The sequence below is a fragment of the Diadema setosum genome, chromosome 16 (genome assembly GCF_964275005.1).
Source record: "Diadema setosum chromosome 16, eeDiaSeto1, whole genome shotgun sequence".
NCBI classification, from domain to species: domain Eukaryota; kingdom Metazoa; phylum Echinodermata; class Echinoidea; order Diadematoida; family Diadematidae; genus Diadema; species Diadema setosum.
The window spans coordinates 25,708,001-25,720,373 of record NC_092700.1 but is presented as its reverse complement, the minus strand read 5'-3'; the positions used below and the strand labels follow the sequence as shown (position 1 = coordinate 25,720,373).

The 12,373-nt window shown below is 37.5% G+C and overlaps 1 protein-coding gene across 1 annotated transcript in view; it reads right to left on the bottom strand.

The window, feature by feature from the left end:
- Positions 1-1,801: 1,801 nt before the first annotated feature.
- The window catches only part of LOC140239751 (uncharacterized), a 46,749-nt gene continuing 36,177 nt past the window's right edge, over positions 1,802-12,373 (bottom strand). Inside the window, exon 7 of the mRNA XM_072319572.1 lies at positions 1,802-1,968. Coding sequence (XP_072175673.1) covers positions 1,802-1,968 — 167 coding nt within the window. The remainder of the gene's footprint in view (positions 1,969-12,373) is intronic.

The window sequence follows — 12,373 nt, the reverse complement described above, 5'->3', positions numbered from 1 at the left end:
TGGGGAAAAAAAATCACAACACAACTTCATACTACAGTAGTTTGGCAAGAGCTTCTCCATTATTCAAAAAGCTGCATGATCAAAGAACAGTTGGTACTCATCATATAACACGTCAAAAGGAAATTTATATGAAAAATAATCCAAAAAGAAAAAAGCTACATTATGTAATTAAAGAACTCATATCAAAAAAATATAGTACCTGAAAAGGACAAAAAACAAACTCATGGTCAAGAAAACTTCCATAACACAAACTGTGCTTGGTATTCTTTCATGTACACTGTACATGTTTTATCTAAAGCGCTCAACTAAATGCTATTACCTTAAATGCAACATTCTCTGACATGATCTCTTTTGCAATGAAGCTTTCATAAAATGTTGAGAAATTACTGCCCAATACTAACAAGAACTTTGTGCACAATTTACATGAAAGTAAAACTAGAAATAGATGTCAATGTACAGGAGCGGATCCATGAATTCCATAAAGGGGAGGCGCCATTCTAAATTAACCCCCTCCCCTTTTTGTTATATTTCTTTTGTTTTAAAAAAAAAAGAATAAAGAGGGGTGTTGCGCCCCCTCTGGATTCGCCACTGATGAAGTTTGACAGTATGCTTCTCTGTGACTTTGATTTACAGTATCGCAGTTGACCTTGCCTAAATATAACTCCCATTTACATGTTATTGGCATTAACTGCATTATTGTCTTTGTTAAATCTCTTTATACAGCTTGTATGCGGAGTACTCCTTGTTTTATTGTACCGCTATTCTTTTTGGTGACCACAAAAAGTGCAAGGTTGTAAAAGTTGAAGGTGATTAGATATCTGCACAGTACTTCAATATACATCATCTCTTGACTGTGTGGTAATTGGCTCAACTGAAATAAAATATGAAAAAGAAAACTATATGGCTAATGCTTGGTCAGGTACAAACACAAAGGGTGTCTTGTACAAATAGCTACAGACCATCACAAACACCAACTTTGACCTTAACTACTAAAATGCTGTGGAAGTTATTGCTGTACAACGTTTTGATAAAACTTTGGTTAACATGGCATCACTTTGTCTGAAAAACACACAAAAAATAAGTCTTGCACACCTGCACCTTCATTTCATCACAAACACCAATTTTCATGTCAATTGTCAATCACCTGCCCGACTAACGTCACACTGATACCTATCACATACCCCTTCACACTATGTTTGGCGGGTGTATGATAATCTGCCAGAGGAAGGAACTGAGTACACCTAGGAGTACTTTTATGATAATAATGTAAGACTATGCAATCCAAGCCACAAGTTAACCTCTTTCATGTTTGAATGACTGTATAGTGGACTCCCATTATATCAAAGTCCTTGGGACCCGCAGTTTTCTTTCGTTATATTGAATTTTTGTTATAACCGAACAAATAAACAACAAAAACACATAAAGTGGATAACGTTACGGCCCAAATTTTTACTTGGTTATAACTGGAATTTCGTTATAATCGTGTTTGTTCTAACGGGAGTGCATTTTACATCATATGACATACACTGTATATAATCTTGACATCCATATGATATATATATAGATAATAATATGTGTGTCATAAGCTAAGTTATTGCTAGAACAGCCTCCCAAAGCATACAACATGATTATGAACATGATACAGTAAATGTACATGTATCACAGAAAACAGGGTCCAGAGTGAAACCATGAAAAAGTGTTCATGTTTTCATGATACAGTCCCTTCGTCTATAACTATGTGTCTAGCATACTTCTTGCATATGGATGAAAGAACTAGGAAGAAAGCCTATAGGATGGATAATCAGGTATCCAGACAGAAGTGGCTAGTATGCTGGCGAATGAGCTCATCCTTGGCCTGGTATGTGTACTGGCTGCTAAGGAATGGTGGGGCATCTTTCTTTTCCAGTTCACTTGCGCTGTAGTTGACACTCCAACGGGATACCTCTTCCATGAGGTCATGAACATAGGCTGCCATAAGAAAAGAAAATATCATAAGAAATGTGTATATATTTGTTTTAGAAATACATATCAACAAGCATGGTTCTATTAAACAAGGAAAAGTAGAAATTACGCGGTGCGTAATATATGTCCCCGCCGGAAGTAGCATTTTGTAGCAAAATGTGCAATATAGGTAAAAAATCAAGGTCAAAGGTCAAAGAAGTCAAAGGTCAAAATTCTGTGTAAAAGTTTTGAAGCCCTCACCTAGTGCCATCACATAAAGCAAACGGAATCGAAATCAGGTTAGAAATGGCAAAGGAGTAGCATTTTGTAGCCAATGTACAATACAGGTCAAAAATCAAGGTCAAAGGTCAAAGAAGGCAAAGGTCAAAATTCTGTGTAGAAGTTTTGAAGCCCTCACCTAGTGCCATCACATAAAGCAAACGGAATCGAAATCGGGTTAGAAATGGCGAAGGAGTAGCATTTTGTAGCAAAATGTAGGTCAAAAATCAAGGTCAAAGGTCAAAGAAGGCAAAGGTCAAAATTCTGTGTAACGTTTTGAAGCCCTCACCTAGTGCCATCACATAAAGCAAACGGAATCGAAATCGGGTTAGAAATGGCGAAGGAGTAGCATTTTGCAGCAAAATGTACAATATAGGTCAAAAATCAAGGTCAAAGGTCAAAGAAGTCAAAGGTCAAAATTCTATGTAGAAGGTTTGAAGCCCTCACCTAGTGCCACCACATAAAGCAAACGGAATCGAAATCGGGTTAGAAATGGCAAAGGAGTAGCATATTGTAGCAAAATGTACAATATAGGTCAAAAATCAAGGTCAAAGGTCAAAGAAGGCAAAGGTCAAAATTCTGTGTAGAAGTTTTGAAGCCCTCACCTAGTGCCATCACATAAAGCAAACGGAATCGAAATCGGGTTAGAAATGGCGAAGGAGTAGCATTTTGTAGCAAAATGTACAATATAGGTCAAAAATCAAGGTCAAAGGTCAAAGAAGTCAAAGGTCAAAATTCTGTGTAGAAGTTTTGAAGCCCTCACCTAGTGCCATCATATAAAGCAAACGGAATCGAAATCGGGTTAGAAATGGCGAAGGAGTAGCATTTTGTAGCAAAATGTACAATATAGGTCAAAGGTCAAGGTCAAAGGTCACGACTGAAATTCTGTGTAGAAGTTTCAAAGCTCCCATGTAGTGCTATCATATAGAGCAAACAGAATCAAAATTGGCTCATAAATGACAGAGAAGTAGCAAATTGAAGATTTTGATCACACACGGACGCACACACGGACACACGGACGCACGGACGGACGCACGGACGGACGCACGGACGGACGGACGGACACACACACGTACGGAGCCCGTTTCATAGTCCCCTGCTCGAACTCGTTCGGCGGGGACAAAAAGGAAAACCAATACATATACACACACACATATGATATATATATATATATATATATATATATATATATATATATATACACTAGGTGTTACAAAAAAGCATTTCCTACTTTGGATCCTTAATAGTTCAAAAGTATGTATCAGATAACACTGACAGTGATATGTGCAATAGCTGATTAATGTACAATTTTTTTAGAGGTGCTTTAGAAATGATAGCATAAATCAGATTCAGTAAATTCAAGATTCATTTTGAAGTTAGATTTCAGATTCTGCTCTGTCTTCAACCCTCTGTACAAAATGTAAATTTTGCACAGGGGTCAGATGTGTATGGGAGTGTGTGGTTAACACCCTGACAATGGTCCTGAACAATGGTCAGGATTGGAATGGTCTATTACATATTCATGAGAAATTCCACTTTCACAGCTAGTCTTTATTCATCCTGAAATGTAGTGTATGCAAGCACATGAAAACATGTGCTGATTTCGTTCATCCGTGCATGCATGTTACTCTTTACCATGAATTCAGACTAACAGTAACAGCGCCTACGGCAATCCATCATGAATTATTAATAAAGCATTCATGTGCCTTGGAGCAATAGTCGGGAAGCCTAGTGAGCAGAGCTCTAAAAAGGTGGTATTCGTGGTATTCATGTCTATTGTTCAGGGTCATTGAAAGCACACACTCACATACACATGGCTCTTGTGTGTAAAGTTCAATTTTGTACAAAGGGTTAAACTTGACCAAAGCCTGGATATTTACTTTAAAACTAATCTCTGATTTAACGAAACTGATTAATGCTCTCATACTCAAATCACCTCCAACTAAATAGTAGACTATTCAGCTATTACTTATATCAATAAGAGTGGGATTTTTTTTTCTTTTTTAACTAGTATATGGTTGGGGGTAGGGCTGGTGGAGGGACATGGTGTGATTCTTTCAGCATAGCAGAAGAAACAATAACATTAAAGTGAGAGGTAAGGGAAGGTGATAACCAACAAGTGATCCCACTGAAGTTGACAAGCTAGATATGAAATATTACGTATTTTTTTTTTTTTTTGGGGGGGGGGGGAAGGGTGACTCAGAACCCCAAAGAACCATGCCTACATATTAAAACACATAAATAGACAAAAAGCAGGCCATTGAAGGACAAAGAACTTTCAGATTTTGAAGAAATGTGTTGAATTTGTATCGCAACAAATGAACAAAAGATACATCACAACATGGCAGAGTTATAATTTCAAGTAATCTAAATTTAATTTCCATACTTTCTTTATCCGTGTACACTATTATTTCTGGTCTGTGATCATTCTTTTCCTGTAGAGAGGGTAATGACAAAATTATATTCACTTACAGAATGAGACCTTTCCTTTGCATACCTTAACTGATGCTTTCTCAGGCTTATACTTGGGCTTGATGACTTTGTACCGCTTTTTCCCACTCTTGGTAGTTGCCTGCGGACAGTTGCTATTGGCATTGTAGTGGAGTGCAGCTAGTTAGAGTCTGAAGTAGAATTTGAAACCAATAAATCAATTTTAAAAGTCTCTGGTTTGAACAAATCCTTATATAGTATTGAATTCCTGAGGCTGGAGAGATTCCTGAGGGGGATCATGCTCATGGCTAGCAAGAAGCTCATCCAGCATCTGTAATGTGAAACAAGAAAAGTTCATGATTGTGCCTTTGATTTGGTCAATGGCATATGCCATGAATGCTCAAAATTGACTAGTAAATAAGAAAATTGACTAGTAAATAAGAAACACAAATGTAATAAGAAAGCATATTTATAGAATATATGGTCAACTTCATTAAAAAAAAAAATCCATAGGATACATGCCAAATCAGTTCCTTACAAAATGTTTGTAATTCTCACAACCTGCAGTTTTACAGCGTGGTTGAGCAATGATCTATAATCATAATAAGAAATTCTCATTTGTCAAGCTGACTGACAAGCACCTGATAATATACTCAGATGAATAAACTTAAACAGCCAAGAAACTATGGAATGAAATGTATAGGTTTTAACTCTACTAACAGGTTCACATTTTCCACACTATCGTGCAGTGGTACCGTATATATCCTGACAAAATATTATGCAGCTAAAATTTTTTTAGCTCGATAAAATGTCAGATTATGCATTTAACAAAATAGCTATGCCTCATCCAACACTCTCACGCAATCTTGATCGTGGGTAGAAGCATTCACAACTGTACCGTACCTATGGGGGGGGGGGGGCATTGTGCACTTCTGCCCCCTACGATTTTACAAGGAATTTTTTTTTTCTGCTTCTCAGCTGATAATCGATATGGGAGGGAGAACATGTAACAGTTACTATGCAAAGCTACCCACCCAATTTCATCCTCCAAAATTTTGTGTCATGCACTATGTAGCTCCCCCCTCCCCCATAAGCTCCCTGGACTTGTACGACTTGAAACCCGGCAGTGGATCACTGACAAAATTGTCAGTAACATCAGTTACTGATGCATTTTTTTTTTCTTGCAGTTCTTTAGAAATGCAGATTTGGTGCAAAATTTATCATTCTATATATTAGCCACAGTAAGGCTACAATGTACCTTGTATACCGGTACCTTTAAACTATAGCTATATCAATTACAATTCAAAGGTATTTGCATTTTACCGGTACTACAGACTACAGAATGTTGTAAAAGCACTGTATAGTAACATCAGTTACGGTACAGTACCATGGTACCGGTACTGTGGAATTGCCCATATGGATAAATTGCAAATGAAGTCTGCATCTATTACACGTAGACACAAACCTACTGATATTGACCCATGGATGTGTCTGCATTTATGGTCCTGGCCCTTCTGCCTTGATGCGACTGAGTTGCGACTAGTTTATGTCACTGCCTTTCTTCACAATTAGGACGAGCAAGTTCTTTGTCCATACAACTTTGACTTTGAATTTGAACTTTGTCTTGACTTTAGAACATAGGTGACCTATAAGGCTTTCTTTGACTTGAGTTACAGCCATACAGGTAGGTACCCCAAACCAGTATGCTCTTATTTTTTGGAAAAAAAAAAAACTGAGCCTGTCATTATGTATAGTAAGGGTACTAGGTCTCGCGCAGGGACCTAATGATCGCGCATACGTATATTACGCGTAGGACTAAGCGCAAAATTTGCCGATACGCCCATGGAATAAACATACCTGACTTACCGCTCAACATGAGAAGGAAGCAAGTAAGAAATTTTGATTTCCAACAAATTTTCCACTAAATTTCCAATTTTTTACCTTGTAATTTACCTACCTTACCTTAAAATCTGTTCTAAGGATGTTGTAGCCTAGACGTGTCGTCTCGCTTGTCTCGTTCGTAGTCGATAGAATTCGTAATTTGTTCGATCGATCGTTTACCACGTGACGTCATCATACACAAGAACAATGTATGCTGCCAGCTACGCTGAAATACTGTTAATAAATGTTGTTTTCAGTCAAATTTTAACACAACGATTATGATATTACAAAGGAATAAATATTTCAGTCTATCCAGGCGAAGTTGAAGTGTGATTTCAATTTGAATTTGCTTGTGATTTCTTGCGCTAACTTGTGATATATTTGTGACAGGGGAGGGCCATAATGATACTGAAGAAAACAACAGATGAGAGTGTGACAAATGGGTGACGAAAATGAGAGGGTGACGAATGGGTAAGCACACACACAAACACACACACACACACACACACAAAATATATGTTCATATTTTACTTTTTTCCATTTTATATTACGTGTATATTGGTTAAAGTGATTAGAAATATTGCAAGAAAACTTTATAAATGAAAATCATTAACGATTATGAAAATATCAATAATAAAAATAATGATAATAAGAATGATAAAATGATGATGGTGGTAGAAGTGATAATAATAATAATGAAAATGATAATGATGATGATGATTACGATGATCGATGATGGTGGTGGTGATAATAGTTATAATGATAATGATAATAATAACAACAATGATAATAATGATAATAACACATATAATAATAATAACAATAATATACACAAGTTAGGTAAAACTGCTGTTGCTTAACAGGGACAAATTTAATATCAAGTAAAAAAATATTCTACGAAAGCCGGAGCACGTTACAGCCGCAGAGCTAGAGGGGCAGACACTTTCACGCATGAAACTACAGAGGGCAGCTGCGCGATCTTTACATACCCCGAGAAATTGAACGCATAAAAAAAAGTCCGACATACAAACGGCGACAGCGCACTACTCCGTCATCGTATCATCAGGAGATTCTGGGAGGTGATTTTTCTGCATTTTCGTGATATTCATTGAGAAATTCAGGTACGATTATGGAATAACTTCTATTATAAGAGCATTTCAAATTTTCGTGCGCGATATCTAGACCCCTCAACCATACTAACCACCCTGTTATTTGTATATCTATATCATTGTCATTGCTATCGAGTACCCATGGTATTTCATTTGTCACTGCAACGTGATTTATGACTGCAGTCACATCACACTCACACTCACACAGTCACAGAGCATAGCCAGCTACCGTGACATATTCGATTCACGAATGAAAACACAAAGAAAGACCCCACATTTTTACCGAATTTCTAATTTTGTAAATAAATGCCGAACCTACAAAAACGCAATATCGGTCCCCTCTTGTTCTGCGTGTGCGTCTTCACTAGATCTAGACGTGGTCTACTGGTATGTGCAAAGTCTATGGAGGTTGAAAGCAGTCACCGGCTATGACGAAATGAATGGCGGTGAATGGAGTGCACAGTGCAGTGGTGGACTACAGTACAGTATTTCACGGTAATGCCGAACGAACGTAGTCGTAACCCGTAACCGATAGTCATTATGGTACTCACTCTCATTTTCCTCCTCTTCTCAGCGGCTGGTTGTTGTTGCCACTCCTCTTCAACTCGGACGATTCGCCATGCTGCAGTGGCAGTTTAATTACAAGCAAAGCATCGGGCTTCAGCCTTCTGAAATTGGTTATGCAGCCTCTCTTCGAATGCATCCTCGGGACCGGGGAAGTGGGCGCTGCACACGTACACCAAACTTGAGCTGCTGGGCCCGTCCCAATCGGCCCTTGTCAGTTTTACTCGTGTGGTCCAGATTCTTCGTAGATTTTGATCGTTGGGAAAGGTGTGACTGCTTCGTTTACAGGGTGTAGCTAAGATCTCTTCAAACTATATTTTTGCAATCAAACGTTTAACAACCCGACGTCTTGCGAATAATCAACACACAACAGCGGGGTACACATACGCGATACGTGGGTAGGTATGGGCCGTGTGCGTATTAACGTGTAGCAGTGTCGTCTGCTACGAAAGCTTCGGTTCTTGAGATGACGTACTCGGTCACGTGACTCACATTTGTCGAAATTTCACTTTTTTTAAGGGGCGGAGCTTAGGAACTTGGACATACACAAAATCAGGGCAGCAAAATTGGATTTTCTCTCTTACAGGTGCTTTTTACAAACAACTGGTGAAAGATTATCAAAGAATTAACACATCCTAGCCCTCTCAGAGCTCAAATTTGTGGATTTCACAGCCCCTTTAAATGTTCAGAATCATGAGTGATTGTTAGATTATTTGTGTAAAAGTCATTGCAAATCACTAAAGTGCAACTTTTGTTTCCATGCATTTTGACATAAAATGCATTTTTTTCACACCAATAATGATATCTGGTGGCAATGATTTGCCACTCATGTTATGAGTAATAAAATGTTTTATCCATTTCCGTTTGAATTATGAAAATCGGTTGAATACTTTTTGAGATGTGTCCACAAATGCTAGGGGGGAACTTACTTTTTTTGCTGAGTGTATATATATATATAAATAAACATACATATACATTTTTACGTTTATTCATGAATACATAAAGAAATAAAGTCCCAGTTGCACTTCCCTTGATTGCTCAACGAATGATTACTAAAATCAGGGTCCTCATCAGCTTTACGAACAGCTGATAAGGGTACAACCGTTATGTCTGCCCGACTCTTGGTACGCTTGGCATTCCGGCAATCGTCACAGAAAGGTTTAGAATATTCTTTCTTTTTTTTTAAATCATGATCGCGTTATAAAGAAATGTTTCTACAGTACCCTCGCATAGCAGCCTTCATCTTTACCGTGTTTCATGCATTCATTCGTTTCATCTTACAGATGTTCACGGTAGAAAAGAACGGGCGAAAGCGCGGTGGTTGGTGTATTAGGGTTGTTACGAATGTAGCCGTGTGATCCTTGTAAAACAGTAATATTTTTAACAAGCACGGTCGCCAGGCGGGTGATGTTCTACTAGAAATTGCGAAGAAAACCAAATGACCCATGCCAACTGGATAAGGCGGGAGGCAGTTTTGCCAGAGTTTATAGCGCATATCAGTGTGGCTCAGTTCATGTTTTACCAAGGAGGTATTAGCTTTACCAAGCGGGAACGCGCAAACAGTGACCTTATCGTGCAAAATACCTCGGATTTAAGTGTGAATGAATGCAATTGCAGTGAAATAATGAAATTAATTGTTTTGACAGTGGATATAGAGATAACAGACGGGAAGAATACCTGTCATTGATTTTCCTCATTGCAACGCAGGCATACAAAGAATCCACAAGGGAGGATATCGGGATTCTAGTATACCATCTACACAGTAAGTGCACACACACACACACACACACACACACACATTTGGCATTCCATGTAAGTTTAGAACAAAACAGACTAAAATGTCTTCATAGGGTGTGTCAATTGATTGGGCGTTGATATATATCAATTTTGTCGTTATTTTATTTCAATATTATTGAAACAGTGACTGTGACTATGGCATTAGGTTTTTTGTTTTTGTTTGTTGTTGTTTTTTGTTGGTAAATTGGCAAATCTGACAAGGTAACGAGTGATATATATAGCGTTTGAAAAGTGTTGGTGTAATGATACAGTGCTGCGATCTTTGTTTTTAATGTAAATGGATCTTCGGCATTACGTGTAACCCATAACGCTCTAATTTATAGCCTATACTTACGTTTTGTTTCGGTTTGATAACACAGACATACGCCATTTGTTTTGAGAACAACGTTCGATCAATCAATGGTATTGTTCACCTTTCTTTGGAAGGCAATTCATTGGTGCGGTTTGCATGTATCTGTTGGGAATATTTAATTGCTTTAATACTGAAATTATACAGACATAGTTTGGGTGCAAACAGCAAATATTTATTATTAGAAGAAAATTTGTCACAAAAGCGGCAGACAGTGGCGATATAACAAGTACACATATGCATAGAAAAAAGTTACAAAATGAAATATAGGTTTATAACTAATGTACACCTTTGCAAAAATCTTTAATCTATACATTTCAGGAGAACTTGCACAATGTTGATTTCATCACAGTCGAACTTGTTCAGAACTAGAGATTTTTGTTTTAATATTGGGAGCAGAGACATTCTCCATCATTTTGTCACTTCCATACTTCCGCCGCGTTGTAATTGATCACAGAATATTCAAATTATTTTCTTAATTGTCCATAGCTTCAGTCATGTGCATCTCATGGGGGCCGATGAACGAAAGCTATGATACATCTATTGCATACGTTATAATGCTATTAAACAAGCAACACAGATTTAGTAATTTAAAGCCAGTGTGTTCTTAGGTCTGCAGGTCTTGTCTGTCTTGGATCTTGCTTAGGTGCAAAATTGCCTGCTTCCTTACCCTTTTTAAGGTGCTGAATACAGAACAGAGAACAGAGTCCAGCGAATTGCGGCGAAAGTCCATATAAATCGCACTGGTTTTGATAGTAATAAAAAAAAAAAACTGTCTTGAAAGAAACAAGAAGAGAGACAATACGAAAACGTTATCTTATTGATGACATTTGTTACAGGAAAACAATTTATAGCCATTGGTTTTCATTTCAGGATCGGCAGGGCAATGTTATGAAGCAGCATATAAAATTTCTCTGACTCTGTTTGCATTGATAATGCTTCAGAAATCAGTTACACAACAATCAATATTACTAGGTACCAATTTCCGGAAACTCGTATCAATTAAAAGTCGTGAGAGAGATAGATAGAGAGAGAGAAAGAGAGAGAGAGAGAGAGAGAAAGAGAAAACAATATTCTGATTTAGACATTACTCTGCAATTGTAACTTTCCCGAAGGTCGTTTTGCGATAAGATTGTTTTCTTTCTTTCTTTTTTTTTTTACCCCAGTGTCAGCAGCGATGCGTCTGGCAAGGAGCTGTGTGAACCCTTTACACACTGCATTGATAGTCATGCACGTAATAATATTACCAGCATAGATTTGTTTACTAAGTATATTAAGAAGATAGTCGAGATTGCACTTTTTTGTTGTGTAATTGCTACTGATTAGAATGGCACTGATGTCCTCGTTACATTTATTCCAACCTGTGTGCCCGCATTTCCCTTTTTATGCAAGTACTAATTCCCCCCATATTCATAAAAGATAATAAGTATCGGCATGTACTATTTTTTTTTCTTTTTACGAAACGTTTTTCTTTTTTCAATCATCAAAACAAAGGTTCACGGTGTTTCATTGCAAACTTTTGGTATGTGCTTGGAATGTTGTTAACAGAAGAAAAAAAAAATACTACCCAGTCAAAGAATACTGGGTATTGACCGTTCACAGTGGTCCATTTTGCCTATACAACTCTGGGTAAATTTTACCCGACCAACGAGGTAAAACGGGCCTTCGCTAAAAAAAAAAAAAAGAATGAGAAGAAAATACCTACGTTAATATCGTACAAGAAAGAGAAAAAAGGAGAAGAACAAGAAGAAGCAAACAATACAAAATCAATGTCTTAGAGTGTGGTATCAAATAACCTGTAAAAGTTTCCCATGTTCAACATTGCATGTTCTTTATTCCAATGTCTGCCTCACAATGCCACAAATCTTCATTAATCCGCAACGGATTTCAGAAAAGAGGTTGTTTATCAACATCAGTACCTGGAATAATTATCATTGCTTTAGGGAAAAAAATTACCATCAAGCTATTTACAACCTTATACACCTAAACAAAAACATGCCTAGCAATACCCTTTGGAATAGGG